The 22,286-nt window shown below is 40.2% G+C and overlaps 1 protein-coding gene across 1 annotated transcript; it reads left to right on the forward strand.

The window, feature by feature from the left end:
• Positions 1-13,325: 13,325 nt before the first annotated feature.
• On the forward strand, positions 13,326-20,969 carry KRCC1 (lysine-rich coiled-coil 1). Its single transcript, XM_009331873.1, has 6 exons — positions 13,326-13,408; positions 15,078-15,185; positions 15,275-15,449; positions 16,182-16,430; positions 17,980-18,094; positions 19,611-20,969. Exons 1-6 carry the CDS (start codon positions 13,394-13,396, stop codon positions 20,404-20,406), a joined length of 1,458 nt encoding a protein of 485 aa, XP_009330148.1. The 5' UTR covers positions 13,326-13,393; the 3' UTR covers positions 20,407-20,969.
• The last annotated feature ends 1,317 nt before the right edge of the window (positions 20,970-22,286 follow it).

Consider the following 22,286-nt stretch of genomic DNA (forward strand, 5'->3'; position numbering starts at 1 on the left):
CGCGGAGCCATACGGGCCCCTCGGGGCCGTGAGGGGGGAGGTGGTGACAGGGGCCTGTCAGAAGATGGTAGAGGCACGGCAGAGCCCTTCCCTCTGTGAAATAAAGTATGTCCTCATGAGGCCAGTACTGAAAGGTAATAGGCGTTCGATACCGAAGGCAGAAATTAATGAGGAGCAAAATGCAACGAGAGTCTTGTCTGTGTTTTGCGTGTGGAAGGAGCAGGTAGGGTATCTGAAATCGGTCCGAACTGCTTGACACACAGCTCATAAAAGTAGTCTTATATTGAATAATTCTTCAGTGCAAAGAGGTCTTGCTCTACCTTCGTAAGCTAATCTCATGCTTCTGGGACAGTGAGGTGATAAACAGGTTATGTTACCCACCAGACCTGTGATACAGAGCCCTGGAATTGAATCGTTTAAGGTTGTGGCTGAGAAGTGATGGGAACTTTCCATGTCCTCTCCTTCTCAGGTTCTCTCTCCTGAAATCTAGCAAATAGCACCCAAAAAAAAGCGTTGAGCTTCAGGGAACACCAAGCCATTCATAATGGGTATAAAATACTTGCATGTTGAAAGGCTTTGGTCAGTGGTTTGTAAGCATTAACTATTCAGTTGTATAATGAAAATCAAGTTTAAAAAAAGAAAGCCACATGCTTAGGAATGCATAAACATCAGCTTTTGTTAAATATGTGAAACATCTATTAACAGCAGATTTCCCCATTGTCAGTTAAATTTAGTAGTACTCTTGAACAGAAATAACTCTGGTAGAATTAATCACTGTTTAAAAAGCTGGCAGCTATTTTAAGCAGTCAGCTTTCTGGAGGGGAAAAAAGCAACACAAGTATGTATGCTCTTCAAAGGAATATACTTGGGGAAAGCTAGGAATGCAGTCTTACTGTGTTTAGGTTTACATTCCATTTTTCACACTTATTTCTTGAACTGAATTGTCATATTCCTGAACTACAAAATGTCCTTTGGTGTGTTAGCAGCAAAGCCTTTAACTTTTAAAAGTACTTGGAGCTCCTGGGAATTTCAAGGGATTTTAAGGGTCTGAAGGTTGTGTTTCTTAAATTCTCAGTGTTTAGAGATAGCTCACGCGCTTATTTTTAGTGCACAGCAGGTACAGGTTTTGTCATGAGCCAGACAGCAAGGATTGCTGGTTATGCTTGTCAATTCACACCTGTGCCAAACTCTGTTTCCCCTCTCCCTCCTTTTCTGTTCTACACATCTTCTTCGCTTACTGGAGAGGGAAAAAAAAGAGTCAGGCACCAACCAGTTCACTGATTATGTATTTCTCACCCGGCGTACCACGAGCCCATCTTAAATAGCACTGAGAGTAGGCTGAGAAATAACATTGCACACACTATCATACAATCGTATGGGAGCATTTATATGTCAGAAGAGAGCCGGGCAGAAGGGTAAGCAACTTGGCTTAACCTGCCTCAAGAGAGTTTACAAAGTGAGGATTGGGAGGTGTATTTCTTACGTGTTCTTAAGACCCAAGGAGGGTTAAACCACAACAGAGTGGAAAGGGAAAAGAGTCTGTTATCCTAAGGACATAACTTAATGCCTGGCAAGGAAACTAACAGCTTATCCTGCAATGTTTAAGAATTCCAATGCATTAGATTCTTCTTCAGAAGGAACCAACCACCCAGCATAGACTTAATCAGCCTTCTGTTGCACCCTGTTCACATTTTGGCAGTGTGTTTCAAGAAGCAAAATACAGCTGGATCAAACTATGCTCACAGAAATTTAAAAAAAATCAAAGACTTGTTTTCTGAAATCCTGAGTAATTTATTGCAGTAAAAATTATTTGACACTTAAAAAAAAAAAAAGTGCTACTTTTTTGCTGGTAAAAGCAGAATAGCTGATTTCCGTCTCCTTCAGCTGTGACAGGCTGGTCCAGCCCTCGGGGGGTCTGATGGGATGCAGGGAGGTCAGTGCAGCAGAGACAGAGTAGTGGAAACAAGAGGACATGGACGAACAGGGAGAAAAATGAAGAGAGTCAAGGAACTGTGTTGCAAGAAGTGCACACCTTAATTTTATTAGTAGTGATTGATATATTGTACTTCAATCTTAATGCTTTAAAATATTTTCTGTGTCCTGGCTGAGTTCAGAGCACTAAGAGAGCAGACAAAGTGTCTTGTTACTTGCTCACCCTGGGCAAAAGGGGGGAAGCATTGTGTTTCGTATCGGTTGCAAGCCGCTTCTGTTATGTGTCAGGGCAGATCACAGCTCCATCTGGCCAGCAAGGCTTTTACCTCTGTTTTGGTTTCGTTTGTGCATTTGAGAAGCTTTGGGCAACGCGAGGTTTAACCGCTGTTTTGGTACTGTAGTTGTACGCTTCAAAGGCCTCGTGCATGTGTACAGGCTTAGCCATGTGTCTTAGTCAAATCTGTGATAACATGTAGTATTCAAAGATGCATATAAGTGCTTGTAAGTTAACTTGTTATAGTATTCTATGGGGAAAAATCTTATAGTTTGAGTGATGAAACTAGTTTATGGAAACATGCAGTGCCGGCATTAACAGCATTTGTTTCTAAACAACAGAGTCCAGTTTGGCATTTCATTTTTTTATGATCACCTGAGCTTTGAAAACAAAACAAAAAAATTCATTCAAAAGGATATTCAGTGACTAAACTTGCTGAAAAAAAAAAAATTAGTGCTACTACGGTATTGTTTCCTTAGAGAAACGTCTTTCACCTAACTGCAGAAATCAAAATCTGTCTGGTTCAGCCTTCCTTCTTCATACAGGAATACAGTGCTGTAATACTGCAGTTCTGGGTATCTGATAAGGGTTTTGAAGTTTGTTATCTTTGCCTGCCCTTTCTAAGTTGGATATCTGTGGCTATGTGAGTTTATTGCTAAGATTGCTTTCTGACTCCTACTGTACAGTGACGGTGCTTTCCTGCTGTACCAAACCAAAAGTGACTGGATTTCAGTGATGCTGTTTGCCTGCAGTTTTGGACAGCTGACACTCTAAGCATTCAAGCTTTTGTTCACCTTTCATCCTGTTACGGAGTAGGAATATGATTGCCTGATTACAAGCAATAGAGTTTGCACATCATGTAAAATTACAGCCAGTCAGCTGAGATGAAATAACTGCATGCAGGCTCCTGCCTTTCTTGCTTGCAGAGTAAAGCAAATTAATGTAGTGCACGTGGTGTAAATTAACCTGGTTTACTTTGCAGCTGGGACAGGCTTCAGCATGCACACTCAGTTACTGTGAGGCTGACAGGTGGTAGCTTGGTAAGATGCGCCAACCCCACTGCTTGTGCTGGTCCAGATGTGCCTTGGAGACAGCCATGTGAAAGGGCTTGTAAAATGAGAAAATATGTGGGTCAATATTTGCTCTTGAGGACTTGCAGTTGTTGAACTTGATTCATGTATATCCATCTATTTTTCATTAAAATGCTATATTTGCTGTTGGCGTTTGAGGGCAGAATTTGGCTATGTCATTTTGTGGGTTTAGGCCCTTGAACTTGAAACTTTATACGTTTGCCTTAAGGGATTTGTCTAGCCTAGACTACTTCTTTACTACATTATTCTGCTTTCTGTCTTCTCTACCCTCAAGAAATGAGAAAGAAAAATTAATAATAGACTAAAGCTGGGAGCGTTTCCTTTTTAATCAAGTGGTAGAAAATCCTGAGCTGAACAGGCTTTTTTAAATTACCTGGTCTCTGATATTTTAATTAATGTTAGTATTTTTCCTACCACGTTTGTGCTGCCCCGAGGGAAGACTTTTTTTCCCCTGCCTTTCCTACATGGCATGCCACAAAGATTCGTCTACAATTAACCTAATAAAAGTAAGAAAAGAGATAGCAAAGGTTTAAAGCTGAAAAGAGATCCCTGAACTTCTCTCAAGTAGTAAAATATACAAGTACAGTAACGTTAAAATGTCCCTGAGCCTTCTCACATGAGTGTTTTAATGCCTTAACTGAATTGCTGTTCCACTGAAGAAGACTTAAAAAAAAAAATTTTTAAAAATGCTGGGTGTGCTTCTAAGATCATAACTGAGAATCGAGAAACAGTAAGCAAATCATTATCCTTCAATTCAGACACTAAGAGTCTGATTTATTATTATTAGGCAACCTGTTTGGTTCTAGATTTCCAAAATCTACCTCTGTTATTTTGATTTTTTTTTAATTATTTAAATGGCTTCCGTTTTCTTGTTAAGAGAGATGCTGAGCACCTGCAGTTCCCACTGCCTTCTCAATGCCTGTATTTCAGTGTTTGAACATTAAAACAATCAAGCTGATCTTTTTTTAAAAATGTGTTCCTCATTGCCTATTGATTGCTCCTCATTGTCTGTTGATTTAGGCTGGGTTTATTCTCTACATTACAAAAAAAAAAATCTTATAAAACACATCTCTGGAGAAGTATTTTTATAAATGCTAAATGAATGAGCAAGAATGTAAGTGTATGGATATCACCTGGATATTTAGGTGATACTTGATGTTCTCTGTCTTCACCTGTGTTATTCACTATTATGTCAGACTGCTTTTAATTTCACTTCATAGGAAGTATTTAGCTTCTGTGTCTTCTGAACGGTCTCAGAAGATGTCGGTCAGAAAATTATACCAATAAAAAGTATGCTGGGTTTTAAGCATACATTTATTGTTATGATCTACTTCTGCTTTAATAACAGATTTTTCTATTTACTCAGACATTTCTATAAGTGTCATTGGAGGTAAGAATGAGAAGTCATTTTTATGAGAGTGAAAGTGGATATGTTTAGGAAACTTTTCTTGAACCAGTCTTTGTAAAGTTTGAGTGGTTTTTGGTAGTTAATAAATCTTCAGTGATTTGTGGCTTGTCTTAATGATGGAGGACTTGTAACAGTGAAACCAATGCACTAAAACATTAGTTTTACATCTCAATCTCAAGCTTCGAAGGTGGCATCATAAAAAATAAAATCATGAAGCAGAACTCCAAGTGCGACTTAAACAGAACATTGCCTCAGAGGGAACAGTAATGCACCACATACACTGACTGTATTTCTTCGAAGAAGAGAAGATGTGATTGTTTTGCCCTGTGGCTTGCTTCTCCAGTTTTTGGAAACATCTGAAAAAGGACTCATTTTTTCCCTGTGGAACCATATTATTTTCTTTAACTACTGACTGTGAATTAGGATTACATAGCTTTTTGTCCCTTCTGTATCAGGTATATGTTTGCCATCTGGAATGTGAAGATCGTAACTCCTCCCAGGCCGGGCTGATCTGTCTTTGCTATGTGTGCTCAGGGCCGGCTGTACCTGTCTACCACTGTAGCTCACCAGGCTCAAAGTTCCAGTGTACTCTGATCCCTGTGAAGCTGAGCTGGTGTTGTTAACTTTGACCAGGACTTGATGGGACTTGCAGTCTGTTGAGGCCACAGCACCATTAGAAAGAGGAACAATTCCCTCTCATGCAAGCATGGAGCAGTCACCACAGTGAGAAGTTATAGCGGAGGTGTGTTTTATTGGCAGTAGCTCACTGACTGCTTTTCAAAAGGTAACTTGTAAAATGCAGCTTAGGTGGGAAGGAGGAATTGTGTCCTTCTCTGATACTTACTGCTTATCTCATACTTAAATAGCAAGGTGTTGGCATCTGGAGCCACTGACAAAAGCACTTAGTTTGAAACACGTGTCTTCTAAGAAAACCAAGGAATTTAAACCAAGATTTTTCATACCCGAACTGAAAACAGTAATTTAAAGTGATGCTGTTTGTGCCAGTTCTGTTGTTTAGGAGAATATTGAAGGGACCCATCAAAGTGAGGAACAGTTATGTTCATAAGAATTAGTTTTAACTTATCCCTTTGCAGTAGGTAACTAATTTCCCCCATGGTACTGTTGCAGGAATCAGAGATGCACAGAAATGAAAACCAGGATTTTCAAGCTTAAATGCCTAAATACAAACGTACCTACATTTGAGAATGTAGGTTTAAGGGTGTTGACCAAGTTTAACAAGTAGGCAGCAGAGCTGAGAGTAGACTCAGGGGCTCCCAGGCAGACCCTCACACTGAACAGAGTTTTGGTTTTGTTTTGCTTTAAGTCACTTTTGGATGCAACATGAACAGTTAAGTCCTCCTTTCCATAGATATCTGCATATTTGACATTCACTTTCGTGATCTCATCCTTAGGTCTTGAGTGAACTGTTCTTACTGCAGTCCTGCAATGCGATTTTAACACAGGCATCCAGAAGTATCAATAATTATATATGTTTATAAATCCACACTACTAAAACAGCAATTTGGGTGGCTGGGGAATTAGTAGTGGGGTAGCAAACAGTCTTAGCATTCATTTGAAACATGACCAGAGCTGGTGCATCCCTTTCTCTTGAGGCATGCATGAGATGAGGTATTTAACACCCAGATCATTCTGAATTTAGCACTAGTAAGGGGCATATCAGTAAAGAGGGCAAGGACTAAATGGGCAGGGAGAACCAGAGCATTGTTTAGGGCAAGGTTGCACGATACTGCAGTCAGTCATCGCTTATTAATTCTGCGGACTGTGTAGGAAGGCAGCTTTCCAGTCTGTCTCTGGCATTGGGAGCACTTGGCATGGCAGACACTTAGAAGGCCAGGAAGGGGATGGCTCTTCTGATATTCTGTGGAGGTACTACCTAAATAGAGTAACTACCGGGGTGCCTGGAAAAGGACCTAGTACTGAATCAGGCTGGGATTCCTGATAAGCTTGGGTAATAAAGCGCAAGAAGGCAGCCAGCATTTTTGCTGAATGAGAAGTTGCACGTGTATTTCATTAACATATAGTGCTTGAAGACAGGCAGCGATGCTGTTGTCTAGTTTCAGGTAGATTTCTCAAACTTTTTCATAGTGTGGAAATATAACCAGTCTTTAGCATCTCGAATGAACCCACCTTGTCCCACTTCTCTGTGCAGAGGCATAAAGCTCTCTTTCCAGCCTCATCCTCTCTTACCTCCTCCCACCCCATCTTCCGTCTCTGTTAGGGCTCCATAGCCTTGGCAGTGTGTCTGGAATTTGAATCTGATTGTAAAGCAGCCCTTTATTAAAATGCCCACGTATCTCGGATGACTACTATAAAATAATAGTGTTACAAAACCCAGAGGGAATACAGATTGACTTTTGTATGTGTGTGGTTTGCTTTTTTGCATTTTATAGGCATTTTGCTTGATTAAAAAAAGTCTTTTTGGCACCTATTCTGTCCCCTAGACCTTACGCTCTTGAATTGTAATAAGAGCTAAAGTAATCACAAGAAATACTACAGTGACTGCTGAGAATTAGTAGTCAAAAGAATCAAAAATATTTTATTCCTTTCTTTGAAAAGAAAATGGAAAAGTTCACCTGTTTTTCTAGTTTTCCCTTTGGGACTATGCTAATTCAATGGGTCGTCACTGAGGGTGGCAGTTGTCTCCAGGGTCTGCTTTCTTCAGCCTTGACAGTCCAACAACAATAATATTTTCTCTGCGTGTGAATATCTGCTTTTTTAAGGACAGCTTATAAGTAGTACATTCATGGAAGTCTAGGCTGTCACATTTTCTTTCTGGGCATAAAAGTGAAGCGTGATGAAACAGGAAGATGTTAACCTGGCTTATCGGATGGATTTTTCCCTTTATGCCAGGGTGGTACTTAGAATGGGAAATGAGCATGCATCTGATCAATCAGCTTTAACAGGTACATTTCTCAGCCTAGGTCCCTCTGAAGAGAAGTATTTCTTAAGAGCTTAGGAAGGATAACGGGGCAAAGCAAATGGTACAGGTGAGGCAGATGGTATGGTGGTGAGCTGGTAATGATGTTTGCTTGAAATAAGAAATCTATAAATACTCACAGCTATACATGCAGCCTCCTGTTTCTGTAATTGTCCGTTGTCATCCTGGCTCCTTTCCGTTTGTGTGCATCCTTCTGCTGTGGTCCACCTTAGATCGGAGCAGAAGCTCCTTTTTTTTTTTCTTTTTTACGCTTGTACTATACCCACTAGAAATGGGCTCTAATCCTTCTTGGTGCTTCTAGACACTTGCAAATCAAGAACTACACTCTTGTTTTCAGCCCTGTGTCGTCACTTATCTTCATGTAAACGGGGCACCCTCAAGACTACTGAAGACCCAAAGCTAATAATTTTAATCTACCGTATGAGACCCTGTGTCTTTTAGTGACAGCCTTACCTGATGTTAACATCTGTAAGCACAAACAAAGTTTGGATCACCTGTGCTTTCAGAAGCTATGTTGCCCAGGATCAGTCCTTGCAATCTCGTTGTTGTGAGATGACATTGGAAACAGGGCCATTACTGAAGGGAAGCACCAATCTGGTCGGTGGGATTTCTGAGCCCAGAAGCCAGAGGGGATTCTTAACTGTGCTCCACACTTCCCATGAACATCGTATTAAATCTTTGAGGGATCTTTGCACTTCCTTTAATGGGACAACCTTATGAGTATCTGAGGTTAATTGGCTGTGCTAAAGTCACTTGCAAAGCTGCTCTTAGCATTTTAGTGGGATCAGAGTCATCCTTTGCCCGAAACTCCCTTTATGTGCGCTACTTCACTTTGTGCATCCTTTTAGATACGTAAACTGCTCTTAATATTTACTGTTGCTATAGTATGTCTTTTCTGAGGATGTCAGTGGACTTCACAAAACATGAGATCTCACAGCATGTCTGTGGCAGTACTAAGTACTATAGGTTTCATAATATAGCTGAGAAAACTGGCAAGGACAAACCCGTAAGACCTACTAAGAATCACATGAGAAAATATTGCCATTGGGTCATTAGTAAAGAGGAGGTGTGCGCTGGATTAAGGACTCCAGTCCAGATAGTCCAGAGACTTGTCTTTTCCTCCAAAGTACAGGCTGTTGACAAACATAATTTTTTTTTTTTAGGGAATAGCTGAAAAATAAGGGAAAAGCTACACTGAGAATTACTGGTTGACTTCATCATGCAGCATGAACATTTATTTCTTTTATTTAAAAAAATTAATCTCATGTCTTACATTTCTAAAACATTTTAATCCATATCCTTTTATTAAGGAGCAGTCCCTTTGTGACAAACAGTAATTGCTCTGTTTTGCAGCGAACCATTTCTTAATGACAAAAAGCTGATCCAAACAGTTGATCTGAATTCATTATACCAGTACCTTTATTTAAACATTTTGGAGGCATAAAAATGACAAGGTCAGTATGGCAGTTCTGCAAGGCTACTGCTTTTGATTGGTTCTCTGAAAAGTTTCTGATGGCGTGGTTGCAAACTGTAACATAAGCCATTTTTTTTAAAAAGTTTTTCTTAGTTGCCAGGAAAGATGTCTTGTGAATCTGGAAGCTGAAGACCTCAAGTTCAGCTTAATATTTATTGAACTGGTTGCACACAGGCAGCAGTAGCATAGATCTCTCCGTGCTCTGCCATTTATGTGTGTCACAAATGATCTTGAGGCATATTTAAAAGGAGAAAGGGCAGACTTGGTTTTGACCCTTCTCTGGAGGTGAGCAGAGACGTGTTGTATAGCAAAGAGAGCTATTGATGTGTGTGGTTGCTGTTGGGAAGGAGCCTGCAGTTGCCCAGACCAGACTGAAGACCATTTACAACTCACTGTCTGGTTGGGATTTAAGTGAGAGACACATCAGTTTATTCCTGAATTTGTTTCCATGCAGTTCGTTAGAAGACCACGTAGACATGTTATCCAAGGCATATATATTTGCCTAAAATTCAGCTAACTATACAGAAAATAAAAAGAAAAAGGTTATATTAATACGTACAGTTTTTCACGTGGTTTGAGGCTGAAATTAACAGATCAGGGTTTTTAAAAGTGGCTACCCAGCTTTTTCGGAAGCGTTAGGTAGCTGCGCTTCTGACCAACTTGGGTAGCAGCTGCTGTATCCTTTTGTGGATCAGGATGTTCTGGCCTTGTTTGGTCAAAGGCAAGCAGACAGGGTTATGCTGTGCTTGGCTGTATCACGCTGACAAAACCGGAGCTGAACTCCCATGCTATTGCTAATTTAACAGGAGGTGAATGCCAAGAGCTGCATTAAAGCAGGTTACGTTACCATGCTCATGGTTTGCATTCCCCAGCCAAGATACTGTTTGGGAACCCTGCCTGTTTCATGTGATATGTGTTAATAGTCATCTTGTGACCACGGAGAAAAACTGAGTAGAGCAAATCTTTAAGGTCCCAAAAACAAGGCAACTGTTGTGAACTCTGTGTCTTTATTTTTGTAGATATCTCTCTCGGGGGAAACCAATTCTTGGGCTTAGCAATGCTACAAGCGTTAGACTGAGGTAGAAGACTTTACTGAGATTATTGTATTCATCGCTGCTGTCTCAGCTGTAGTAGCATAACCTTATCTTGGGAAAAGATAGAGCCAAAACAGAGGGACAACAGTGTTAGGAGGTGAAAAATGGAAAGACTTAATGAGAAATAGAAAACACAACGCTATAAAGAGAAAAAAGAACTAAGATGGTGTGATAAATTTACAAAGAAGAAAGAATCTGAGTAAGTCAAGTCCTGTCAGCCTTTTTACGATATTGAAGAATGAAAACAACTCTTGTAACAATGAAGAGCAATATTTAAAAATGTCCCTAGAATATATATTAGTACAATTCACCAGTTACTGCAAAATGCCATTGAGGACAAGGACACAGCAGGGTTCAGGACGGCTCCAAGAGGCACAATAGGAATTACTTGGACAACCAGACTTCTGGTCCCTATAATCCAATCTTTTCATTGCAGTGGTCAGCCAAGAAGGCGGTGAATTAAAAACCCAATTTTAATGTCGCATTACAATGGTTTTAGGATTTTTTTGTAGCATGCACTTTGTTGATTTTTGTCTGCCAAGAAGGCTGTGCAGTTCACTGCTAAGTCAAGGAAAATATGCATAGCACACTGTCCTTAACTAGTATAAAGAAGTCTGTCTTTGAAACAAAGATCTGTTTTCCAGTGAGAACTTACGCAAATTGAAATATAGTGAATACTGCCCACGATAGTAGTATTTCATAGACTTGTGGCTAGTTGCATTGCAATTTGTCTTTTGTTGTTTTTTTTTAAATAGAGAATATTGTTCCAGTTATCTTTCTCTCGGTAGCTGTTTTTACAGTTCAGTACACTTGAGCAAACTGGTGTAATTTTCTTCTGTAAGTGGCTTTTTCTGTTACAAACATTGGCAATTCATGTGTTTCGGGTGCAAGATGGGCTTTCATCTAATGCCCAGAAGTAAGTCATTGAATTTTCTTGTGTGGATCAACTCAAGTTGTTTATTGTGTCCATCTTTCGCTCCTCTGCTTGAAGCGGCTAAGCTACGTGAATCAGTAACTGTAGAATGTTGAACATTTCTGGATGACTCAAAATACAGAAAACAAAAGCTCTACAGGACCAATCACCTGCCATTGTACCTCATGAAAATAAAGGTTTTATTAGGAAATTAATTCTTGTATCAGGGACTGATGGTAAACCATGCTAGACAACAGCATTTTGATACCCAGTCGTTGTTGCAGTCTCAGCCAAAAGCCTCATCAGAGCCGGCTTTATTAAGATCTGTATGTTAAACAATTCATGAATGCTACTTTGGGAAGGCAAAGTGGGGTTAGCCATGCACACAGTCTGAGAAACAGCTCTGCACCTGCCATTCCTCAGGGTTTGTCAGTGCCCGTAGAGCTAGTAGATTTTTCACCTGGTTGCATGTGTTAATGTTGGCATTCCTTGTTTCAGGCTTCCACTGAAGCCACATTCCTGGGGTGATACTGGCTCAGTTAAAAGTATATGTCATATAGCTTGTACTGAAATTCATGCTCTGTTTTTAATGGCTTTCTACTTGTGCAAAGATGGCAGTCGTGTGTTATCCAGGGCACTCGTGGGGGACGGGGTAGACTCTAGTCCTTCCTTAATCGTTTGTGAGCTGACCATCCCACAGCTTAGGACCATTACTTAGAGTTACAGGAGACGATACACAGTATTTGATTCCGTTTTTTCATATTCCCTTGGACATTGCTTTGGCATGGGGCCAAGAGAGCACACTTTAGAATTGAGGGTAAAGTCTGATTGCCTTTATGGGTTTCTAGATGCCTTTTGGCACTGAGCCTTGAGACCACAGGGAGCGATGCTTTCCTTGCCCACGATCTCTCCAAGCTGTGTGCAAAGCACGGAAAGCCAACTGCTCCACACATAGCTTCCATGTTGGGTTTAAGCTCAGTTGAGGCATCACTATACTTTCCCTGGTATTTTCCCTTTAATCTCAGCTTCATTTGAAGAGCACGGTTTAGTTGAACTGTCTAGTTATGTGGCTTCCTTTATTTTTGTTTTAAACTTGTTTAACTTTGGCTTATTTTTAAGAGCAGGGCATGCCAAAAAGTGAAACTCTAGCTTAATTAGAATTAGTGTGACCCACTGGGGATGAAAAAGAAACAGGTAGTCTTAGCGTTTGTCAGCACAGAAGAAGTTTTGGTGGTATAGCAGCATGGGTAAACTTGCTCTGTGAAAGCATAGCCTGTACCAGAGAAGTGTTTTAAGCAATATGAGTTAAACTGGTTTCCCTAATGAATTGACTGTATTAAGAGGAGAAAGAACTGGGGTGGTGATGTAGCTTTATCTTTGTGAGGGTTTTGCTAGCACAGCTATGGTCTTCTGAAGGGTATGTTTAATTCTCTTAATTGACATGACGTTGGTACTACTTTTAAGTGCTTATTAGAGTGTCCCCTCCAGATCAAATGTGCCTGCACATACGATTACTCAGGAATAGCTTCAAGTCTGGGCCAATTTTAGTATGAATTAAAGTGTATACAAGCAATGAGTTAACTGGAAACAGGGCAAAGAAAATCAAAACAAGCCATTGGAGCAGGTTTTCCCCATATAACTAAATCAGTTAAATTGTTATAGGGGACACAGGTACAACCTTCCTAAGCATCTGAGTCCTCCTGGCCTTTCTCATGTACTGAGCTACTCCCAGACTTTCTTTAAATCTCTTCTTTACGGAGTATTCCCATATTTAACTAACTGTGTGATCTAGTCCAGTTAAAATCCTTCTTTTTAGGCCATTAGTCAAGTGTTTCTGACATTGTGCTCTATTTGAAGTGGACTGAAAACCCAATGAAGAGTCTCTGTCTTTGTTTTTGAAGTCCAGGTACTCTTATAGTAATACTTTATAAGTCCAGGAGAGCAATACTTCTGTAAGTAGGAAGGTTTAGATGGCTTTACAGCATTGCTTTGAAGCCACAGTGAGGTGCAGTGTGATTCAGTGGATGAACATTGGTTCCTTCATCTTGTGCTGCATGTGAATATTAAAGCGGTTGATGTTTTGTGTAAGCAAAGACATGCAAATATATCTTGTCCTAACAACTGGATGATTTTTGTCTTTTGCTCTTTCCGTTTAGATGACATTTTAGATAAGGCAACAAGGAAAGACCTTTTCACCGACACTTTCTGTAAGGTCTGCGGGGCAGTGCTGCAGTTTGAGTCTCAAAGGATGTCACACTATAAGGTAGGCTGGAAAGGAGAATTTCTCCTAGCAAGCACTGGGGCTTTGCTTTGTTTGGGGTTTCTACGTAGTGTTATAAAAGACTTTTTATAGTGTGTTTCTCAAGGCTTATGCTAGGCTTAGACATTAACCAGTCTTGAATGTGAAAGTTGTGGGTTCAGTATAGTGAAGGGCAATCACCTGCATATTGCAGCATGATTTTAGAAGGAACTGAGCAGGTTCAGGCCATGCTGTATACAGCATTGAAGCAGAACTGCACCACGTGAGCCAGAACGTATGTATGGCACGGGGCAGTGCTAGCTATTGAGGATCGAGGTCATGCCTTCTGATGCCTCACCCAGCAATACACACGTGCTGCTCTGTGCACCAGTGTCTGCTTGAGGTAGGTTGTATGAATCATGCTGAGGGCGTTTCTTGGAATAACTGTGTGCCTTGGGATATTGCTGTAGACATGGGAAAGCGTGCTTTATTTTGAAACTTGATCTTGAGGGTTTGCAGGCACAGACATTTCTGTCTTTTTCTTTCTTCTTGCAAAAGTTAAAGTTTAAAATGTCAGTTGCTGTCAGGAGTCTTTCTCGCTATTCACATTATGAAGACTCAGGTCTTGCAAGGTGTTGTATTTCCTTATTTTGATTTAACTTAAGCAGCAGTTGTACTGTCAGAACGTCACAGAGTTCAGACCCTCGGTTTGATTTTGTTGCTCGGATCAAAATCCAATTGAGGATAATAGATGCAATTGTAAAGTTACCTGACTTCACCATTACAAAATGAATTGAATTGATGGAAGTAACTGACTCTTCTCAGTTGTGCTTGTATTGTCTAGCCGGGTATGATAGGTCCTCTTTCTCTTTGATAACACTGTTACAATATCCTGCACTGCTCCTCAGAATCCTTAAAAGACATCTGAAAAGCATTAGGTCAGAGAAGACGAGTTACTTGTTTTGCTCTGTAGGTTACCACTGTATAGTGTGGCATGTGGGTAAGGACATAACAAGTGCAAAAATTTGAAGGTTATGAGTTCAGAGAGCATCTAAGAATTAAAAAATAATTGCAGCTGAGGGAAGTATACATTGACACCCAATTTTAGGTACCTGGACTATTGTATCCTCAGTAGAAAGGTGTAGAAATCTCCATTGACTGACCCCAAGCTGGAGATTCTTTAACTCAGCTTCCAGGGAAACCTGTTTCTCTCTACTGACTGTACAGGGAGACTAGACTTTTTATTTTGGAAGGTAAGTTAGGTCCTGCTGCCTGTTATTCTTCTGTGCCACGACACGGGACAGCCTTGTTGTCAAGCGCCCAGGCTTAGTGGTAAAGGAGCACAGCAGACTTGCTCTGTGGCATGGCTGCATTCCTTTTCTTACCTATTTTAGCGTCCTTGTTTGTAAGGAGGCATGTCAGGATTTTTGGTTTTTCAAAGAGTTGAGAGTAGATGACTCCAAGGGCTACTCGAGGCAAAATGTTGTAAGTAATGCTAAGTACTGTATTATTGATTAAAGTATAGTATTGTTACATGAGCTGGCGTTTGTCCACTTGTGGCTCTGCTCTGTACAAATACAATTTGGCAAATGTTGAAAGCAGTTTTTGATGAATGAAGTCCCAGTCACTGAATATATCACTGCTTGGATCCTTGTTACTGAAACAGGAATAATTCTAGTTTGCCCTTTCCCAGGGCAAAAAGCACGCTCAAAAAGTTCGTCTTTACATCCAAATGCATGGTGAGAAAGATGGGAGGCAGGAGCATGGCAAACAGAAGAAAACAGATTGTGTCAATTTTCAGGTGACTATTCCTCTTCATGGCTAAATAAAATGTTTCCTTGTATACTTCAGTGAATGCTTGTAACTGAGCTTGCCCTTGCCTGGTTTCAGACGGATGGGAGCGGAGTACTGGACAAAAACAAATACTGCAATCTCTGCAACGTGATTTTTACTTCCCCAGTTGTTGCTTTGTCTCACTACTTGGGAAAGATCCACGCTAAAAAGCTGAAGCAATTATCAGGAGACCAAGCCCACATGCCAGCACAGACCATGCAGCCTGTTTCTGGTAAGAACTAAATAGTTTGCTTTGCATGTGTTTTCCTGTCACTCTCTCTGAAACAAGTATAGCGAAGTATCTTCCTACACTTGCCATGTCTCTATGCCTTTCTATTCTGCCAAAGTTGTGGAACTGTCTTGTGGTAACTCCTTAGGTGAATAAACAAAGATACTACCCTGTGCAACTCCGAAGCCATGGAACCTTGCTTTCAAATTCCCTATCTTTCATTGACTGGAACTAAAGGCAAATATTTCTGATTTTTTATTAATGAAAGGTGTTTATTGTTGTTCTGAGAATTCGCTGCAGTCCCAACAAGATGTTCCTCCGATAAATTAATATGATAAGAAACACTTAACTGGTGTTAGTCCTGCACAAGTTGCTGAACTGTGTTTAAAGATGGAGCATAGTGTACGTGCTCTGAATCACCCTCTGCAGGGTACCTCTGTCTTCTTGGACTGTATAAGGACGTTAGAGTGACCAGCCATCAAACACAGCTGATTTTTAGGTATTTAATGGTGGGGTTTCTGAATATTCCAGGGTTGTGTTCCTTATCAGTCTGTACTTTCATATCCTTGCAAGGATTAAGATATTTTATAGTCTCTGGCAAGTAGTTCAGCACCCAGCAGGCTTCTACTTTCTATCTCTGTAGTTCTGCAGTCACCTGTTTTGCTCCATGGAATTGTTTTAGCCTTTCCTTTGCTGTGCTGTCAGCAGATGTATCCTCTACTTGCATGTCTCCAGCTTTACAGAAGCCATCAGCTGAGAAGCCCTTGCTGCCTTCAAAAGCTGAAGAGTCTTTGTCATCCTCCAACACAAGGTTGAAGTTAAATGATCCAGACAAGTACTGCAAGCTCTGCTGTGCTCCCTTCAATAATCCACTCGTGGCTCAGCAGCATTATGTTGGTAAGAAACACAGAAGAAATGAAGCACGGAGAAAGATATTGGAGGAGCTGGGAGACAAAGCTGTCCCTGAAGAATCCAGCACAAATGGTAAGCAGAACATGAGCAAGTGTTACAATCTCTTGAGTGTAGCTCGAGTGCTCTGATTTGTTCAAGGAACTGCTCTGATGTGTGCAAGGAAATAGTAGTCTTCTCCTGTATTACAGAAAAAGTTCATTTCTTCCTTTCTGTTTGGTCTATGAACTGCTAAAGTTCTGTCTCTGACAGCTGTAGGCTGGAAAATATTTCTTACTGACTTCGAGACCCAAATCCAGCCTCACTGAGTTCTGCGGTCAAATTGAAAGGATCCTAGAAAATAGCCCAGTCCCCTAAATCCAAGGCCAGGATCAGTTGTATCTATGTCATTCTTAAGATGTTCATCCACCTTGTTCTTAAAAAACGTCTGTGCTGGGAACTCCACAACCTCCGTAAGGAACATCCCCCAGGACTTCTTGATCTTAAAACCTTCTACTGACATTGAACTCAGCTCTCTCTGACCACAATGTTGTTTTTTTTGCTGTGCACAGAACAAGAAGCAGACACAAGAATTGAATCATTTGTTTCCTTTTTGTCACATTCTTTAAATAATTGAAAACTGGTGTCATGGCTTCCCTTAATCTTTTATTCATGAAACTGGTTGTTGTAATTATGTCAATCCTCCCACATAAGGAAATTTGTTTCCTGAACAGTCATTGTTCTCTAGGCTCCCATCGGGACTGTCTCCAGCTCAAGCACTGCGTGCAAAGCCAAGGTCCTGTTGGTGTGCAACTTCTGTTAATTTTGAGGGGGCATCATCTGGTCCTGTGCAACAGAACTGCCAATCCTTTCTTTAGTAAGGAATTCAAAATCCTACCTGATAATCAAAAGTCATTGTTAGTATCAAACAGCTCTCATTAAGTCATGCTGTAATTTAAACAAAATAATACATTTTGATGCAAAGCAATAGCCCATTGGAATTAATGCTGGATTTTGCTAATGGATGAAGCTCTTGGGTTTGCATGGGGAAAAAGGTTACTCACTGGTTTCAGAATATTTAGGTCTATGGATGACACAGCTTGTAGAGAGGAGAAAAACGACAACCTAGAAAACACAAGGGTTTTCCTCATCTGACCTTACCTTGTATTTGCCTGAGGCTCCATGTACCGTATTCATAATGTACTGTATCGACAATTCCCTCAGCATCTTCACAGGGTTGAACCAACACTGCATGAACATTTGAGCAGGTAATATTTAAACTGATCTTATTTTAATTAAATCTGGACTGACTGGATTGGTATCTGTTGGTGCTTGCTTTGGGTGTCAGGTATTTACAATAGTATTTAATTTTTCAGTACAGTTCATTCTCATCAGCACTTGACAACAGTGTACTGGAATTATCTTGGATCACTTCAGTCATCAGAAATACTCTTTTTAAATGTTTAAGCCGTGGTTACACTGCAACTGTACACCTCACCAGCTCCCTTCATACTATTCTAGTGTCAAATTGCAGCAGTGACTTTATATCTGTCTACAAATGTCATTTATGGGAACATTATGTTAGGACTCTTGCATGGGATGGGATTGTGATGTGCCTTTCATTTGTAGTCTCTGTAACCTACAGATTCCTTGTTTTCAGCAGTTGGTGTTGGTTATTACATGTGCCGCATATGTAACATCGCACTTACGTCTATAGAAACATACCAGTCCCACGTGCAAGGAAATAAGCACCGGATTAAGTAAGTCAGTAAGTCTTCTGTTGCTATTCCTGTGTAGTTTGTACTTTCAGACTTTTTCATTAGCCCTGTTGTCTGCTGTTAAGTGACTTTGACTAGTTCATGGATTTTTTTGTTTTGGTTTGGGGGGTTTTTTGTTGCTTGGTTTACTGGTTTAAAGGGGCACTGTCCATTTAAACATCATACTTGTGACTGAAATTCAGCCTTCGAGTTCCCACAGTTGCATCTTCAATGACAACCCACAGGGGAAAGGTCCTGAAACCTGTACAGTTTTCCCACTTATTTTGCTATCTGGGCGTAGCAGTACCTGTTCTGGTACATCATCTTTAGTGCTCAGTCTAGAAGGAAATGGTCTGAACTTAAAGATTCCTATTGACAGGGCAAAGAAGACCTTAATCCCGAAAAGTGCCAAGTCTCCATCAATTGTGTTGCTTTCAGGATTCATCAACATGCGTCTTACATTTGGCATAAGATCATTTACGGGATAGATGATAGCTCTTGCACTTCCCCTTTTACCCAGAAGAGGGCTTGTAGGCTGTGTTAATTGCAGAATGGATATTGTTGTGACTTAAGATGTACTTTTTAGAGATTGCTGTGCAAGTAGGCTAAATATCAAAATTGCTTACACGTTAAGCATTTTGATAAGACATATTTTAAGTGAAGGTGCGATAATAATATAACCATGAGACTGATGTAGAACTGATACAATTTTAAGTGTTTGTTTAGTCAACAGCATTAGAGTCTCGAAAAACAGGAATATAGGGAACTGCTACAGGCCTACTTATAGTTTAACAAAATGAATGTGTAAAGCTGGTGAATTAAGGCAGAACAAGATACATTTAAGGGATGGGTCTTCGGAGCTGCCCTTCCCACAGGGGATATCTTTATCATCTAACCGCTTTATCTTCCAGCCTGAGGAAAGGGAGAGTAGAATATAAACTGATAAGTAGTTTTGCCTTGGGAGCACACTTACCTTGTTTGGGGTTTTTAGTAATCCAGGTTGGTTGTTTCTGTTCTGTTTTGTTTCTGCTGTGGAGTCACACAGTTTGCCTGAAATTACTGGACTGCAACTGTTCAATAGAATGAATCTCGTAAAGAAATTAGTAACTTTATTACTTGACAGTCGGTATATAATGTAATTGCTTCTTATCTGCAGCTAATTGGAGATTAGTTAATAAGAGCGAATCTTAAATTTTCATTTTACAAAGTAGTTTTAAAAATGTATGCAGTCATTTTAAAAGCATCTTATTCTTGCAGCGCCCTAGGTCACAAGAAACTCATTTGGTCTTCATGAAGTTATTCCAGATTTTCAGTTGTCACAGAGTAGAATCTGTTCCCTGTAACATCAGCTTTACAGATGGGATCGTGTGTAACAGAGCCCATGTAGTTACACAGAACAGCACACTTGAAATATGTTCTTTTTCTAACCTGGAAATACATTTTTTTTTTTTTTAACTCAACAGATTCTAAGCAAATTGATCAGTATTAATAACTAAGGCTTTCTATCCAATTTATGCAGAGAAATGGTCCTTGTCAATCTCATGAAGAAATCAAAGAAAACACATGACTCCTTTCAAGATGAATTAACGGATTACATTAAAGTTCAGAAAGCTAGAGGTCTAGAGCCAAGAAGGTATTTGGGAAAAGCAGAAGAGGAAGAGTTTCAAGATAAAAACATTGAAGGAGGAGGTGACCTTGGTGAGGTTGTATCTTCAAACTTGAAGTGTGAACGAGGCCAGCATTCCAGCCTTTTCTCAGAAACCCAGTCACCTACAAATAGTGGGGAAAATAGATCGCCAAGCTGGCCATCAGCTTGTGAGCATGCACTAGAAAAGACACCTGATTGTTGCTATAACAAGGGATACTGTAAACAAGAGCAAGCATCTGAGGTGGTCACCATCAGAGATAAGAGCTTCAGCCTATCGGTTGCAGAATCTAAAGACTGCTACAAACTTACGCTTGCTGAAACTTCTACCAGCTCTTACAGAAAAGAACAGATATTTCAGATAAAACATTTTGAGGAGGAAAAATACATCAGTGAAGAGCTGAAGTATGAGAAAGAAGCCACAAAGCAGAAAAGAAAGGAAAATATTGAAGGTGTAGATTTTGGAAAAGAAAATCAGAAGCAAAAGAGAATTAAATTTGACGTAGACTTGGTAAATGAGAAGAAATCAAGACCTTACAAAGATAAAAAAGTTAAAGAAAACTTTGCTGAGAAAGAGAGCAAAAAGCACAAAAAGGGTAAAAAGAAGCCACAGACAGATGGTAAAAGAGAAGAGGAGCTACTTTGGGATGAATCTGTTTTGGGATATTGATAAAGGTTTCACTTAGCTTTAAGAAGTTGATTCTGTTTGTAGACTCACTTAACTGTTTTGTACTATACTATGACTTCTTTTTTTTTTTTAAGCAAAGTTTTTGTTTTCCAATGTGGAAGCAAGAAAAAAACCTGTCTTCTGAAACTTTTGGGCAGTAGGTAGGCATCAATTTTTAATCATCTTACGCATACAGCAGCAGTGATGTGAGTTTGAAAGTCTGTAATCTCTTCTGGAATATACAACAAGTAAGGGTCAGTAGCTTGCAGAATACTGTTGGATTTTCACCAAAATGTATAGCTTCTTTCTAATATTAATGGTGCCTACTACTGAGGTTTCTCTTACTCTTCTAGGAAAGCACATAAACTCATAAGATAAATAAGGGGACTACAGTGTTCCCGGCCATGCCTGTAACCATTTCTCTGACAGATTTAAAAGGAGAATGTGAAAGGCTTTTGATTCCAGATCTTATTTGCTGTTGGGGTTTTTTTGGTTTTGGTTTGGTTTTTTTTGTCACCCAGTTCTGAGTGGAAAATGAGTCTATTAAACATGCAACTGTTTGTCAGATGTACATTGTCTAGTAGATTTTTCTCATTGTAATCCTGATTTTTAGTTTAAATTAGGAAACACAGAAAAGGTGCAATATGCAAAATCAATTGCTAACATGAGGCTACTTTCTGCTTCATTCACTCAAAGTAATATACAGAAGGAATGTTAGAATGAAGCTAGATTTGTGATCCAAACAATACCCTGAAAAATCAGTTACAGCTTTGTATTTCCATTTTAAATGTCGTGTCACCAGATCTTCATTCACAATATGGATTTACATTATTGTGGCACGAGCACTGATGTCCTACATATGTGTAATTAATTGAGAAACTTAGATGATGGGGTTCAAGCTCTTGTGTTGCTCCCAGGACTCTCAGATGAGACCTTCAGTGAGCCATGGACACTGGAAACGCATCAGTCTCTACAGGGCCCGGGGCAGGCAGGCTGTCCAAGAGGAAGAGGGGAATTGCAATGTCTGCCTGCACTGTGCAGATCTGGGGTTGTGTAGAGGATTTGAAGCCTGTCTAATGTCTTACTGAAAGGTGCTGAACTGAGTACATACAGTTAAGTTCTGAAAAGCGATCATTTAAAAGCAATTTCTTAAGACACTGTTTAGTATCTCTCTTATTGCCTTCAGGTTGCAAGAAAGCTTTTTCTGAGCCTTGATGTGGGATCTGAAAGCCATCACGCTGTTGAGTCGCACCACTTAGACTGAGTTTTCCACTGGGTTAGTCTGTTTGTAGAGGCACCTGTGCTGAACTGCTGCTCTTGGTAAATCTGCCCAACTGAAATTTTCTGTTGTGGGTGGTTGTGGTGTGGGATGGAGTAGAGACCAGGGCCCTCAAGCCTTGAATTCTGTCGGTTTTGTCTTAGTTTTAGTTTTGCGGGTGTAAGAAGTAGGTTGAAAAGCCCTGAAAATAATGCAGTCTGCTGTATTTTTTAAGGATTTGTGTTTTGTGGTTGATTGCAATCTTGGATTTAGATTTTTCCTGCTGCCGATAAAGTTATACATCCGAGTAGTTAGCATCTGAGCTGTGAAGTAACTTAGTCCATCCTTTAACAGGCAAGTGTAATTAGATACATGTACAACTAAACAAAGTTGAGCAGCAACATGTAGGTGCCAGTAACAGTTCATTGGTCAGGTGTCTCAGGGACCTGAACTCAGAGGTCCATGGGGATTCAGCTTTAAGTTCAAAGTGTACATAGGGTCTTTGTTCTGGTCCCCTTTTCTAATCTCACCTGGTCTTTGTTTCAGGCTGATAACGCCTCTGCTTTCTTCAGTGGTTCTTTTTCCTCTCTCAGGAGCTACAAGCCTTTCTGTGTCCTTCCAAGGA

This window comes from Pygoscelis adeliae, unplaced genomic scaffold, assembly GCF_000699105.1.
Source record: "Pygoscelis adeliae isolate BGI_AS28 unplaced genomic scaffold, ASM69910v1 Scaffold209, whole genome shotgun sequence".
Lineage (NCBI taxonomy): Eukaryota > Metazoa > Chordata > Aves > Sphenisciformes > Spheniscidae > Pygoscelis > Pygoscelis adeliae.